This window comes from Neopsephotus bourkii, unplaced genomic scaffold (assembly GCF_033783945.1).
Source record: "Neopsephotus bourkii isolate Nb327-2 ecotype Australia unplaced genomic scaffold, CSIRO-AGI_Nbou_v1 NB_309, whole genome shotgun sequence".
Taxonomy (NCBI): Eukaryota; Metazoa; Chordata; class Aves; order Psittaciformes; family Psittacidae; genus Neopsephotus; species Neopsephotus bourkii.
This window is the reverse complement of record NW_026900817.1, coordinates 494,819-510,489: the sequence shown is the minus strand read 5'-3', so window position 1 is coordinate 510,489 and position 15,671 is coordinate 494,819. Positions and strand designations below refer to the sequence as shown.

Genomic DNA, 15,671 nt, shown 5'->3' with positions numbered 1-15,671 from the left:
AGTTTGGATCCATCGCACCCAGTTTGATTCCCTCACTCCCGGTTCTGATCTGTCACTCCTGGTTCGTATCCATCTCTCCCGGTTTGGATCCATCTCTCGCGGTTCGGATCCATCACTCCCGGTTTGGATCCATTACACAAGGTTCTGATCCATCACTCCCATATCAGATCCATCACTCTCGGTTCGGATCCATCACTCCCACTTCTGGTCCATCTCTCCTGTTTCGGATCCATCACTCCCGGGTCGGATCCATCGCACCCAGTTTGGAGCCCTCACTCCCAGTTCAGATCCATCTCTCCCGGTTTGGATCCATCACACAAGGTTCGGATCCATCACTCCCATATCAGATCCATCACTCCCAGTTCTGATCCATCACTCCCTGTTCGGATCCATCTCTCTGGGTTTGGATCCATCACTCCTGGTTCGGATCCCTCTCTCCCGGTTCGGATCCCTCATTCCCGGTTCGGATCCATCTCTCCCGGTTCGGATCCCTCTCTCCCGGTTCGGATCCCTCATTCCCGGTTCAGATCCATCTCTCCCGGTTCGGATCCATCTCTCCCAGTTCTGATCCATCACTCCTGGTTCGGATCCATCACTCCCATATCGGATCCATCACTCCCGTTTCGGATCCATCACTCCCGGTTCTGATCCATTACACAAGTTTCAGATCCATCTCTCCCGGTTCGGATCCATCTCTCCCGGTTCGGATCCATCACTCCCGTTTCGGATCCATCACTCCCATATCGGATCCATCACTCCCGTTTCGGATCCATCGCACCCGGTCCGGATCCATCTCTCCCGGTTCGGATCCATCACTTCCCGTTCGGATCCATCTCTCCCCGTTCTGGTCCCTCCCGTTTCCATCCCGATCCCGATCCCGGCGCGGGCGGCTCCGCCAACCTCACAATCAGCCCCGCCTCTGCCGCCGGTGGGCGGGGCCGGCGCTCTCACGTGACCTCCTCATCCGGGTCCTTTGCCTTCTCTGCCTCTTCCCAACATGGCGGCCTCAGGTGAGCGCAGCGCGGCCGCGCCGGTTCCGCTCGCTCCCGCGGCCCCCCCCGCCCCTCTCCCGGAGGGGGGGGCACGGGGGAGGGGCTCCGGTAACGGCGGGGGAAGGGGGGGGCAGCGGAAAACCGGGGACCCCCCCCTCGCCCCCCCCCCGCGGTGCCCTCGGGCCCGCCCGTTCCCATTGGCGGTGATTGACAGCGCGGGGGGGCGGGGTAAGGGGGGGGAAACCTGGGTACGCGGCAGTGCGCAGGCGCGGCAAAGGGGGGGGTGGGAGACACGTGTGTGCGCGGAGCGCACGTGGTCGGTACCGGGTGGGGGGTGTCCGGTAGCGGGGGGGTCGGGTCTCTTGTGTAGGGAGGGCTCCATTATATAGGGGGGGTGTCTGTTATATAGGGAGGGTTCCATTATATAGGGGGGTGTCTGTTATATAGGGAGGGCTCCATTATGTAGGGGAGATGTCTGTTATATAGGGAGGGTTCCATTATGGGGGGGGGGGTGTCTGTTATATAGGGAGGCTTCCATTATATAGGGGGGGTGTCTGTTATATAGGGAGGGTTCCCTTATATAGGGGGGTGTCTGTTATATAGGGAGGGTTCTCTTATATAGGGGTGTCTGTTATATAGGGAGGGTTCCATTGTATAGGGGGGTGTCTGTTATATAGGGAGGGTTCCATTATATAGGGGGGGTGTCTGTTATATAGGGAGGGTTCCATTATAGAGAGGGGGTGTCTGTTATATAGGGAGGGTTCCATTATAGAGAGGGGGTGTCTGTTATATAGGGAGGGTTCCATTATATAGGGGGGGTGTCTGTTTTATAGGGGGAGGGTGTCTTATATAGAGGGAGTGTCCATTATATAGGGAGGGGAGTCTATTATATAGGAAGGGTTCCATTATATAGGGAGAGGGTGTCTATTATATAGTAGAAGCTATTATATAGGGAGGGTCCATTATATAGGAAGGGTTCTATTATATAGGGTGAGGGTGTCTATTATATGGGGGGGGTCCATTATATAGGGATGGTTCCATTATATAGGGAGTTGTGTCTATTATATAGGGAGGGCTATAATAAAGAGGGGGTCCATTATATAGGAAGGGTTCCATTATATATGGGGGAGGGTTTCTATTATATAGGGAGGTGTCTATTATATATGGGGGGGGGTCTCTATTATAGAGGGAGGCGTCCTGTAGCAGTTTCGGTACCCAGTGGGGGGGGTGTTTCCGGTACTGATGTTGTGCTTCCGGTAACGGGGGAGGGGGGGAATCGGCTCAGCCGCGTCCCCTTCAGTCTCCTTGTATGGGGGGGGGGGGCAGCTCTGCCCTTCCCAGAGCCATTTTCCACCTTTTTCTTCCCAAATTCCATTCCCGTTGCACCCGGCACCATTTGGAGCCTGCGGGAGCCTGGAAGTGCCCAAATTCCCCCTTTTCCAGCCCAAACCACTGTGGTTCTGGAGTGGAATCACGGAATCGTGGGAGTCATCAGGGCTGGGAAATCACGGAATGGGTTGGGATGAAGGGAGCTCAGAGCTGCTCCAGCTCCAACCCCTGCCATGGGCAGGGACAGCTCCACCGAGCCCCTGTGTCCAACCCGGATGGGATGGGAAGGGATGGGATGGGATGGAGCAACCCAACCTTCTCCACTGACCCCATCCCCGTGTCCCAACAGGGAAGAGCTTCCCGCATCCAACCCGGACCCCCCATGTTCCAGCCTGAACCCATCACCCCCTGTCCCATCGCTCCAGCCCCTGGTGCAGGTCCCTCCCCAGCATCCTTGGAGCATCCTCGTGGCCCCCTCTGCATCCCCCAGGGCACCGTGAAGCCCCGGATGCTTGCACAGTTCCAGGGATGCAGATCCCATCTCTTCCCCCGGAGCCTGTTCCGATGCCTGAGCACCCTCTGGGGCAGGAATTGCTCCTCAGCTCCATCCAGACCTGCCCTGGTGCAGCTGGAGGCCGTTCCCTCTTGTCCCATCCCTTGGGAGCAGGGAGCAGCCCCTCCTGGCTCCATCCTTTGAGGATCCACGAGGTCCATTCCAACCCGGATCCTGGGATTTTCCTCTCCAGGAGCTCTGGTCCCCCCTGAGCCCATTCCTCATGGGATTTGTGCTCCAGGGTCCTGAGGGGCCTGGGGCTGAGCCCAGGATTCCCTCCCCAGTGGGATTATCCCATCCCTCATCCCGCTGGCCACGCTATTCCCAATCCAGACCAGGATGCCTTTGGATCCCAGCCCCATCCCAAAGCCTGGAGCGTTGCCTGGGATCCCAGAGCAGGAGATGGGGGGGCCTCTGAGCTCCAGGAGGAATTTGGGCACAGATCAGGATTGGATCCAGTGTCCTTTGGGAGGTGCAGGGGCGGAGCAGGACACCCCCCCCTTTGCAAGGCCTCATCTCCAATGGGAAAGCTTCTCCCAATGGTTCTGTCCGGGATCAATGCTGGCTTTCCATGAGTTTCCCACTGGGAAACACAGCTTGGGCCGTGCCAAAGGGCTGATGGGATTTATGGATTCCGCCTATGGATGGGGCGGGAATACTGCTGGGGGGAGCTGCAGGGGCTGCGATTCCCATGGGAAGCGGATGGAAATGGGAGCAGGCAACCAGAGCTGGTGATGGTCAGATCCAGTGGCTCCATGGGAGCAGGGTGACAGCTCCAAGGAGATCCCATTGGGATCAGCAGTGGGAAGGGGGAATGGGGCTGGGAACACATCGGGATTGGGATCAGCTTTTGGCTCCATCCCTCCCAGAGGACGTCGGGATGGAGATGTGGGAATTGTCATGGATGGGAGTGGGATGGCTCCACGTTATCCCAGCCAGGGGGGGTGGGAAGCGGTGTGAGGACCTGGCACCGCGCTCGATCCCACCTGGATCCATCGTGTCCCAGTGATCCACCTTGAAAAGGGGTTGGTGCTGGGTGCAGCGATTCCTTCCATAGGGAATGCTGTGGGATTTGGGATGGCTTCAGCTCCTCCTCCCCCCTGGAGCCTCGGGGGTGCCACTGACCCCGCAGCCAGGAGCAGGGCCAGGGCCTGGATCCGGCTCTGATCCTGTTGGGAACGGGAGATGAACTGGGATAAGGGGTTGGTGCTGGTGGCTTGGGCCTCCAGGGATGCTCAGTGCACTTCCTCCTCTTCCTTCCCTCCTTCCTCTGCCTCCTTCTTCTGCCTCCTCCTTCATCCTCCCTCTTCCTTCCTCTTCCTTCCTTCCTCTTCTTCATTCTTCCTCTTCCTTCCTCCTTCCTTCTCCTTCCTCTTCCTTTCTCTTCCTTCCTTTTCCTTCCCCTTCTTCCTCTTTCCTTTTCCTCCTTTCTCTTCCCCTTCCTCTTCTTCCTTCTTCCTTTTCCTCCCCCTTCCTCCTCCCTCTTCCTCTTCCTTGTCCTTCCTCTTCCTTTCTCTTCCTTCCTTTTCCTTCCTTCCCCTTCTTCCTCCTTCCTCTTCCTCCCCCTTCCTCTTCCTGCTTTCCTCTTTTTCCTCCCTCTTCCTTCCTCTTCCTCCCCTTCCTTCCTCTTTCTCCTCCTTCCTCTCCCTTCCTCCTACTTCTTCCTTCTCCTTCCTCTTTCTCTTCCTTCCTTCCTGTTTTTCCTCCTTCCTCTTCCTCCTCCTTTATCGTCCTCTTCCTCCTCCTTCCTCTTTCTCCTTCCTCCTTCTTCCTTCCCCTTCTCCCTCCTTTCCCCTTCCCTCTCCTCCTCTTCCTCCCGCAGCCAAGAAGAAGAACAAGAAGGGGAAGACGCTGACGCTGACGGATTTCCTGGCTGAGGACGGGGGGGGCGGCGGCCCCACCTACATCCCCAAACCCGTCAGCTGGGCCGACGAGACCGACGACCTCGAGGGGGACGGTACCAGCGGGAGAGCGGGATGATGGGATAGTGAGATACTGGGATAGCGGGATAGCGGGATGCTCAGATACCAGGAAAATGAGATAACAGCACAGCAGGATGCTCAGATACTGGGACAGCAGGATACCCAGATACCAGGATCATGGGATAGCGGGATGCCCAGATACCAGAATACCCAAATATCACAATATCTGGATACCGGGATACCCAGATACCAAGATAATGGGATACCCAGATACTGGGATACTGGATACCAGGATACCCAGATACTGGAATACCCAGATACCAGGATACCCAGGTTCTTGAATACTGAGCTACCCACATACTGGGATATCCAGATACCAGAATACCCATATATTGGGATACCGGGATACCAGATGCTGGAATAGCCAGATAAGAAGATAATAGGATATCCAGATATTGGAATACTCAGATACTGGGATACTTGGGTACTGGGAGAGCTATATACCAGGATACCCCCCTACCAGGATAACAGGATACCTGGATACTGGGATACCCTGATACCAGGATAACGGGATACTGGGATAACCAGATACCCCTGGGCACCGGGATACCCAGACCGCATGGGGCAGGTCCAGGGTGGGCAGCATCAGTACCATGACCACCAGGATCCCCTTTCCCCTTGGCACCCAGCGGCTCCTCCTGGGAATGCCGATCCCTGCATCCCCCCCCTTGTCTCCCAGTGTCCACCACTTGGCACAGCAACGACGACGACGTGTACCGGGCGCCGCCGATCGACCGCTCCATCCTGCCCACGGCGCCGCGGGCCGCGCGCGAGCCCAACATCGACCGCAGCCGCCTGCCCAAGTCCCCCCCGTACACGGCATTCCTGGGAAACCTGCCCTATGACGTCACCGAGGAATCCATCAAGGACTTCTTCCGGGGCCTCAACGTGAGCACTGGGGCTGCTGGAAGCAGGGGGTCTATGATGCACCCCGCTGTGGTCCTGGTCCATCAGCACTGGAGGAGCTGTTGGAGCCTGGAGAAGGAGCTCCAGTGCCTAAAGGGGCTCATGGATACCTGGAAAGGGGCTTTGGAGAAGGGATGCAGGGATGGGAGGAGGTGGTTGGGCTTCCAGCTGGGAGAGGGAAGAGTTGGATGGGATATGGGGAAGTTCTTCCCTATGAGGGTGATGGGATGCTGGAATGGAGAAGGTTTGGATGCTCCATCCAAAGGCCAGGTTGGACACAGGTGCTTGGAGCACCCTGCTCCAGCGGAAGGTGGATTGGAGCTGGAGGAGCTTTAAGGTCCCTTGAACCCATCCCATTCCGTGCTTCCATGGTGGGATTCAGGAGCTCTCCCCTTATCCCGTTACAGATCAGCGCCGTGCGCCTGCCCCGGGAACCCACCAACCCCGAGCGGTTGAAGGGCTTTGGCTACGCCGAGTTCGAGGACATCGATTCCCTGTTCCAGGCTCTGAGCCTCAACGAGGAGGTGAGGGAATTCCATAGGGATCCAAAGGCCATGAGGCTGTCACCCAGTTCCTGCTCTCACCCCTCTCCCCCGGATCTTCCCTGTCCTTTGCAGTCCCTGGGGAACAGAAGGATACGAGTGGATGTCGCCGATCAAGCTCAGGATAAAGGTGAGGAGCCGGTGACTCCCCGGTGATTCCCCGTTGCCGGCTCCGGGCTGGGCGCTGGAGCTGCAATTCCCTTTGGCCGGCAGACCGGGACGATCGCTGCTTCGGCAGAGACCGGGATCGCTTCCGGGACTCGGAGCGCTTCGAGAGCGACTGGAGAGCGCGGCCGGCGGCCACCGAGAGCTTCGAGGACTTCCCGCCCCGGCGCGGGGATGACGGCTTCGGAGACAGTGAGTGGGAAAGTGGGATCTGACCTGGATGGAGACTGGGATCTGTCCTGGATGGAGACTGGGATCTGTCCTGGATGGAGACTGGGATCTGTCCTGGATGGAGACTGGGATCTGCCCCATCCAGAGACTGGGATCTGCCCTGGTTGGTAACCAGGATTTGTCCCGGCCAGAGACCAGGATCTGCTCCATCCACAGACTGGGATCTGTCTCAGCCGGAGACCGGGATCTGCCCTGGTCAAAGACCAGGATCTGCCCCATCCAGAGACTGGGATCTGCCCTGGTCAAAGACCAGGATGTGCCCTGGTTCATAACCAGGATCTGGCCTGGCCGGAGACCGGGATCTACCCCATCCAGAGACTGGGATCTGACCTGGTCAAAGACTGGGATCTGCCCTGGTCGTAGACTGGGATCTGTCCCAGGCAGAAACTGGGATCTGCCCTGGTCAAGGAATGGGATCTGGAGTGGTCAGATACTGGGATCTGGCCTGGTTGTAGACCCGGATCTTCCCTGGTCAGAGACTGGGGTCTGCCCTATCCAGAGACTGGGATATGATCTGGTCAAAGACCAGGATCTGCCTTGGCCAGACTGTGGTCTGCCCTGGTTGGAGACTGGGATCTGCCCTGGTCAGAAACCTGGACCTAGCCTGGTTGGGGACTGGGATCTGGCTTGGTTGGAGACTGGGATCTAGCCTGGTCAGAAACTGGCATCTGTCCTTGCCAGAGAGTGGGATCTGCCCTGGTCAGGGAATGGGATCTGGAGTGGTCAGAGACCGGGATCTGCCCTGGTCAAAGACCGGGATCTGGCCTTGTTGGAGCCTGGGCCATGCGGGCTTCACTGTGGACCTGTGCCCCCCCTGGGCTGCTCCGTGTGGATCCCTGGGGGTTCCCATCCCATCCTGATCCCACCAAACCCCCTCTCCCCCCCCAGGATATCGGGATCGCTACGATGACCGGTACCGCGACGGTCCCCGGCGGGACATGGACCGGGCCTTCGGGAGCAGGGATCGCTACGATGACCGCAGCAGGGACTACGACCGAGGTGAGGCCATTCCCAAGGGATCCCCATGGGGGGGGGGGTGATTCCCAGCGGGATGAGGCCTCAGGACCCGCTCCCGGTGCAGGCTACGACTCGCGGCTGGGCAGCAGCAGGAGAGCCTTCGGCAGCGGGTACCGCCGGGACGAGGAGTTCCGCAGCGAGCGCTACGAGGAGCGCGGGGAGCGCTGGGCACCGCGGGATGACTACGGGCGGGATGACTTCCGGCGCGACGACAGAGGTGATGCCCGAGCTGGGATCCCTGCGATGGGCACTGGGATCGGGCAGGGTGGATTGGGGATCACTGGGGATGGGAGCTGGGCTCACTTGGAGCGGGATCCAGGCTCATTTGCGATGGGAGCTGGGCTCACTTGGGATGGGATCTGGGCTCACTTGGGATGGGAGCTGGGCTCACTTGGAGCGGGATCCAGGCTCACTTGGGATGGGGTCTGGGCTCACTTGGAGCGGGATCCAGGCTCATTTGGGATAGGATCTGGGCTCACTTGGAGCAGGATCCAGGCTCACTTGGGATGGGATCTGGGCTGCATTGGAGCAGGATCCAGGCTCACTTGGGATGGGATCTGGGCTCACTTGGAGCAGGATCCAGGCTCACTTGGGATGAGATCTGGGCTCACTTGAAGCGGGATCCAGGCTCACTTGGAATGGGATCTGGGCTCCCTTGGAGCGGGATCCAGGCTCACCTGGGATGGGATCTGGGCTCACTCAGGGTGGATCCAGGCTCATTTGGGGTGGGATTTGGGCTCACTTGGAGCGGGATCCAGGCTCACTTGGGATTGGAGCTGGGCTCACTTGGGATGGGATCTGGGCTCACTTGAAGCAGGATCCAGGCTCACTTTGGATGGGAGCTGGGCTCACTCAGGGTGGATCCAGGCTCACTTGGGATGGGATCTGGGCTGCATTGGAGTGGGATCCAGGCTCACTTGGGATGGGATCTGGGCTCACTTGGAGCAGGATCCAGGCCCGGTCAGGGCAAGATCTGGGCTCACTTAGGGTGGAACCGAGCTCTTTTGGAGCAGGATCAAGTCTCATTTAGGATGGGATCTGAGCTCACTCGGGATGGGATCTGGGCTCCTTTAGGGCAGGATTTGGGCTCCTTTAGAGCAGGATTTGGGCTCCTTTGGGGCAGGATTTGGGCTCCTTTGGGGCTGGATTTGGGCTCCTTTGGGGCAGGATTTGGGCTCCTTTGGGATAGGATTTGGGCTCCTTTGGGGCAGGATTTGGCCTCTTTTGGGGCAGGATTTGGGCTCCTTTAGGGCAAGATTTGGGCTCCTTTGGGGCTGGATTTGGGCTCCTTTGGGGCAGGATTTGGGCTCCTTTGGGGCAGGATTTGGGCTCACTCGGGATGGGATCTGGGCTCCTTTAGGGCAGGATTTGGGCTCCTTTAGGGCAGGATTTGGGCTCCTTCGGGGCAGGATTTGGGCTCCTTTGGGGCTGGATTTGGGCTCCTTTAGGGCAGGATTTGGGCTCCTTCGGGGCAGGATTTGGGCTCCTTTGGGGCTGGATTTGGGCTCCTTTGGGGCTGGATTTGGACTCCTTCGGGGCAGGATTTGGGCTCCTTTGGGGCTGGATTTGGATTCCTTCGGGGCAGGATTTGGGCTCCTTTGGGGCTGGATTTGGGCTCCTTTGGGGCAGGATTTGGGCTCCTTTGGGGCTGGATTTGGGCTCCTTTGGGGCAGGATTTGGGCACTGCCACAGGATTTGCTCCTTTGGGGCAGGATTTGGGCTCCTTCGGGGCAGGATTTGGGCTCCTTTGGGGCTGGATTTGGGCTCCTTTAGGGCTGGATTTGGGCTCCTTTGGGGCTGGATTTGGGCTCCTTAGGGCAGGATTTGGGCTCCATCCCTTGCCCCCCATCCCTGCTCCTCAGCAGCCCCCACGCAGCGGCCGAAGCTGAACCTGAAGCCCCGGAGCGCCCCGAAGGAGGAGGAGGCACCGGGGGGGGCCCCCGCAGCCCAGTCCAGCCGCGCCGCCTTCATCTTCGGGGGGGCCAAGCCCGTGGACACGGCGGCGCGGGAGCGCGAGGTGGAGGAGCGCCTGCAGAAGGAGCAGGAGAAGCTCCAGCGCCAGCTCGAGGACGAGAAGAGGCTCGAGAGGCGCCCGCGGGAGAGGTGGGAGCAACCCCTCCCCATTGACACCAATGGGGGCTCTGGGACCCCCCCCCATGGACACCAATGGGGTCTCAGGGCCCCCCCCATGGACACCAATGGGGGCTTCTGGCCCTCCCCATGGACACCAATGGGGGCTCAGGGAGGGGACATCAATGAGGGCTTATGTAGCCTACACCATGGACACCAATGGGGACTCAGGGACACCCCCCCATGGACATCAATGGGGGTGCAGGGACCCCCCCCCATGGACACCAATGGGGGCTCAGGGAGGGGACATCAATGAGGGCTTATGTAGCCTCCACCATGGACACCAGTGGGGGCTCGGGGGGGGACACCATGGACACCAATGGGGTCTCCTGGCCCCCCCCCATGGACACCAATGGGGGCTCATGGAGCTTCCACCATGGACACCAATAGGTGCTCATGGAACACCCCCATTGACACCAATGGGGCTCCTGGACCCCTCCATGGACACCAATGGAGGGTCCTGGGCCCCCCCCATGGACACCAGTAGGTGCTCATGGAACCCCCCCATGGATACCAGTGGGTCCACCATGGACACCAGTGGGGGCTCCTGGACCCCCCCTAGGAGGCAGCAGTGAGTGTTTCTTGACCCCCCCCCCTTGGACACCAGTGGGGACTCATGGAACCCCCATCATGGACACCAATGGGTGGTGCTTGACCTCCCCCACAGGACACCAGTGGGTGCTCCCAGACTCCCCCCTCCTGGGAACACCAGTGGGTGCTGCTAGCCCCCCCATCATGGGGACAGCACAGGTGATCCCAGACCACCCTATAGGTGTCTGCAGACCCCCCTCATGGGTGGTGTTTTATCCCCTTCCATGGGGACACCCATGGGTGCTCCCAGAACCCCCATAGGGACACTGTGTGTGGCCCCAGAACCCCCCCATGGAGACACCACAGGTGGTGCTGGACCTGCCCCATGGGTGGCTGCAGCCCCCCCCACCATGGTGACACCCATGGGTGCCCTGACCCCCCCCCCCATTCCCGGCACAGGCACCCCAGCTGGCGCAGTGAGGACAACCAGGAGCGCTCCAGGACGGGCAGTGAATCCTCCCAGAGCGGCCCCCCCGGCACCGCTGTGGGCACCGGCCCCACCGGCAGGAGTGAGTGCATGGGGGGGGATGGACAGTGTTGGGGGGGTCCCACCAGGGCACCAGCACCCATGACCCATGTGTGGGTCCCTCCCCACAGCCACCCGGAGGAGGGAGAGCGAGAAGTCCCTGGAGAACGAAGCTTTGGCCAAAGAGGAGGAGGCGCCGTCCCCCCCCGGCCCCAAGGCCAAGGAGGAGAAGCAGCCGCTGAAGGTGATGCCCGCGCCCCCCCCCAAGGAGAACGCGTGGGTCAAGCGGAGCAGCCACCCACCGGCGCGGTCCCAGAGCTCCGACTCGGAGCAGCATTCCCCAACCAGGTGGGTGTCGTGGTACCGGGTCCGGTTCAGCCCCAGGAGCGAGGTCTTGGTGTTCTCCATCATCCCCCATTGATGTTCTCCATCATCCCCCATTGATGTTCTCCATTGTCACCTATTCATGTTCTCCATCATCCCCCGTCGATGTTCTCCATCATCCCCCATCGATGTTCTCCATCATCCCACATTGATGTTCTCCGTCATCCCCCATTGATGTTCTCTATCCCCCATTGATGTTCCCCATCATCCCCATTGATGTTCTCCATCATCCCCCATTGATGTTCTCCATCATCCCCCATTGATGTTCTCCATCATCCCCCATCGATGTTCTCCATCATCACCCACTGATGTTCTCCATCATCCCCCATTGATGTTCTCCATCATCCCCCGTTGATGTTCTCCATTGTCACCTATTGATGTTCTCCATCATCCCGTTGATGTTCTCCATCATCCACTGTTCATGTTCTCTATCCCCCATTGATGTTCTCCATCATCCCCCATTGATGTTCTCCATCATCCCCCATTGACGTTCTCCTTCCACATTGAAGTTCTCCGTCATAACCCGTTCATGTTCTTTATCCCCCATTGACGTTCTCCTTCCTCCCCCATCGATGTTCTCCATCATCCCCCATTGATGTTCTCCATCATCCCCCATCGATGTTCTCCATCATCCCCCGTTGATGTTCTCCATCATCTCCCATTGATGTTCTCCATCATCACCCATTGATATTCTCCATCCTCCCCCATCGATGTTCTCCATCATCCCCCATCGATGTTCTCCATCATCCCCCATTGATGTTCTCCATCATCCCCCACTGATGTTCTCCATCATCCCCCACTGATGTTCTCCGTCATCCCCATCGATGTTCTTCATCATCCCCCATTGATGTTCTCCATCATCCCCATCAATGTTCTCCATCATCCCCCGTTGATGTTCTCCTTCCTCCCCCATTGATTTTCTCCATCATTGCCCACTGATGTTCTCCATCATCCCCCATTGATGTTGCCCATCATACCCCATTGATGTTCCCCATCATCCCCCATTGATGTTCTCCTTCCCTCCCTCATTGATGTTCTCCATCATTACCCATTGGTGTTCTCCATCATCCCTCACTGATGTTCTCCATCATCCCCCACTGATGATCTCCATCATCACCCACTGATACTCTCCTTCGTCCCCCACTGATGCTCTCCTTCATCACCCATTGACATTCTCCATCCTTCCCCATTGATGTTCTCCATCACCACCCATTGACATTCTCCATCTTCCCCCCCATTGATGTTCTCCATTGCCCCCCATTGACGCTCTCCATCTCTCCCCCCTGCAGCACCCAGACAGCCCCAGGCCTGCCCAGGGAGGACGGGGCCCCCCCAAGGAACCCCCATAGGAAAGGTGGGTGTCCCCTCCCCCTGCACCCCTCATGGGGGGGGTCGTGGCCTCGCTGCAGCCCCCCCATGGCCTCTGTCCCCCCCCAGGAGATGAGAACAAGCCCGATGGAGGCTCCAAGGCCCGAAGCGGCAGCTCCGGGCGCGGCACCGGCGATGCTGAGAGGTGGGGGGGGCACTGGGGGGGCTGGATTGGGAATGGGGGGGTCAGCCTGAACCCCCCCTCCCAGCACTGTGGGTGCTGACCCTGTCCATGGGGGGCCCGGGGTGCAGGAAGGAGAGCAGGAGGGAGCACGACCCACGACCTGAGCCAAAGAAACTGGAGGAGAGCCCCCCCTCAGTGAGTTCCGGACACTGGGATAACCAGCATGGGAGACTGGGAGAACCCAATATGGGAGACTGGGAGAACCCAGTATGGGTGACTGGGATAACCAGCATGGGAGACTGGGATAACCCAGTATGGGTAACTGGGGTAACCAGCATGGGAGACTGGGGTAACCCAGCATGGGAGACTGGGGTAACCCAGTATGGGAGACTGGGAGAACCCAGTATGGGAGACTGGGATACTGGGATAACCCAGTATGGGAGACTGGGATACTGGGATAACCCAGTATGGGAGACGGGGATAACCAGCATGGGAGACTGCGATAAGCCAGTATGGGAGACTGGGATACTGGGGTAACCCAGTATGGGAGACTGGGATACTGGGATACCCCTGCATGGGATACTGGGATACTCCTGTGTGGGATACCCCAACATGGGACACTGGGATAACCCAGCATGGGATACTGGGATACCTCTGCATGGGACACTGGGACACCAAGATTACCCTGGCATGGGATACTGGGATACCCCCCAGATGAGACACTGGGATACCCTGGCATGGGATACTGGGGTACCCCAACACTGGCTCCCACTGCCATGGGATACCCCAAAGCTGGGACACCAGGATACTGGGACACCCTGACAAGGGACACCCCAACATGGGCCATTGGGATACCCCCATACCAGGACACCCCAACCCTGGGACACCCGTGTGGGGGGGGCGCATGTTTTTTGCCTATTTTGGGATTTTAGGTGATTTTTCCTCAGTGATGGATCTGAGGCTCTGGGGGGTTGCGACACTGACGCTTCCTCTTCCTCCTCTTCCCCCTTCCTCTTCCTCCCCCCTCCTCTTCCTCCCCCCTTACTTCCTTCTCCCCCTCCTCTTCCCCTCTCTTTCCCTCCCTCCTCCCCTCCCAATTCCTTTCCCCCCCCTCTCCTTACTCTTCCTCCCCCCCTTCCTCTCCCCCTTCCTCCCCCCCCTCCTCCCCCCTTCCTTTCCCCTTCTCCTCGTCCTCTCCTCCCCTCTCCTCCCCCCTCCTCTTCCTCCCCCTTCCCTCCCCCTCCTCTCCTCCCCCCTTCCTCCCCCCTCCTCTCCTCCCCCTTCCCTCCCCCCATCCTCTTCCCCCCTCCTCTTCCTCCCCCCTCTTCCTCCCCCCTCTTCCTCCCCCCCTTCCCCCTCCTCTTCCTCCCCCCCTCCCTCCCCCGTCCTCTTCCTCCCCCTTTTCTTCCTCCCCCTCCTCTTCCTCCCCCCTCTTCTTCCTCCCCCCCTCCTCTTCCTCCCCCCATCCTCCCCCATCCTCTTCCTCCCCTCCTTCCTCCCCCTCCTCTTCCTCCCCCCCTTCCCTCCCCCCTTCCTCTTCCTCCCCCCTCCCCCCCCCCCAGTTCACCCACACCACCAAGTTCTCAGCTCTCTCAGTGGACGGGGAGGATGATGGTGATGATGAAGGCACCGATTGAAGCCCCCCCTTTGGGCTGGAGCATCAGCACCCCCCAACCACCACCACCCCCACCAGAGCCCCCCTGGACCCCCCCCAAAGCCCCCCCCCCCCCCGGGGCCGCGGGACGGAGCCGGGAGGAAGAGCAGGGCTGTGGCCTTCCTCCCCCCCCCCCCACCTCAGCATCCTCATCCTCCTGCCCCCCCCCTCCCGCACCAGGAATGACCTGGAATGATCCCAGATTCCTCTCACTGGCCCCTGGGGGGGGGGTGAGGGGGGGCTGGAGGGTGGGGGGGTCCCCAATTTCCCCCTCTCTGTGTCCATGGAAAACTTGTTGGGATTGGGATGGTGATCCCTGGAACAGCCCCGGGGGGGGGGATCCTGGAGCTGGTTGGGAAAGGGGGGGGGAATGATCCTGGGGTGCTCCCGGTCCCCTCCCCCCCCGCCTCCCTCCATCCCACTCCAGATTGGGTGGTTTTGGTGTTTCCTCCAATAAAAGTGGTCTCTGAACACACAGGAAAAGCCGAGTCCTTCGTGTTCCATTGGGAATGATGGGAATGTGTCCCCCGCTGGGGGGTGTGGGGGGGACTGGGCTGGGGAGGGGGGAAACACCCACCCAGAGCACTCCTCTTCTTCATCCATCCATCCCCTTCTATTGGTCCTCTTCATCCATCTTCCTCTATCCAGCATCATCCTCTGCATCCTTCCTCCTCCATCCATCCTCTTCTTCCCCATCTTCATCCCTCCTCTCATCCTTCCTCCTCCATCCATCCTCATCCTCTGCATCCTTCCTCCTCCATCCCTCCTCATCCTCTTCATCATTCCTCCTCCATCCATCCTCATCCTCTTCATCCTTCCTCTTCCGTCCATCCTCTTCCTCGTCTTCTTCATCCATCCCCTTCTATTGGTCCTCTTCATCCATCTTCCTCTATCCAGCATCATCCTCTTCATCCTTCCTCCTCCATCCATCCTCTTCTGTTGGTCCTCTTCATCCATCTTCTTCTATCCACCATCCTCTGCATCCTTCCTCCTCCATCCCTCCTCATCCTCTTCATCCTTCCTTCTCCATCCATCTTCATCCTCTGCATCCTTCCTCTTCCGTCCATCCTCTTGTCTTCTTCATCCATCCCTTCTATTGGTCCTCTTCATCCATCTTCCTCTGCATCCTTCCTCCTCCATCCATCCTTTTCCTCTTCCATCTGCTTCCTCTTCCTCTATCTCCCTATTCCACCCATCCCCTCCATCCTCCTCTTCCTACTCCTTTTCCTCCTCCACC

General features: G+C 59.2%; 1 protein-coding gene across 1 annotated transcript; it reads left to right on the top strand.

The window, feature by feature from the left end:
- Positions 1-921: 921 nt before the first annotated feature.
- EIF4B (eukaryotic translation initiation factor 4B) lies at positions 922-14,462 on the top strand. The gene is made up of 15 exons (XM_061347212.1): positions 922-1,010; positions 4,697-4,831; positions 5,536-5,744; positions 6,170-6,286; positions 6,380-6,434; positions 6,518-6,661; positions 7,589-7,699; positions 7,782-7,934; positions 9,583-9,820; positions 10,838-10,947; positions 11,036-11,252; positions 12,578-12,642; positions 12,726-12,801; positions 12,909-12,975; positions 14,343-14,462. The coding sequence occupies exons 1-15, from the start codon at positions 998-1,000 to the stop codon at positions 14,415-14,417; spliced, it is 1,785 nt and encodes a 594-aa protein (XP_061203196.1). The 5' UTR covers positions 922-997; the 3' UTR covers positions 14,418-14,462.
- The last annotated feature ends 1,209 nt before the right edge of the window (positions 14,463-15,671 follow it).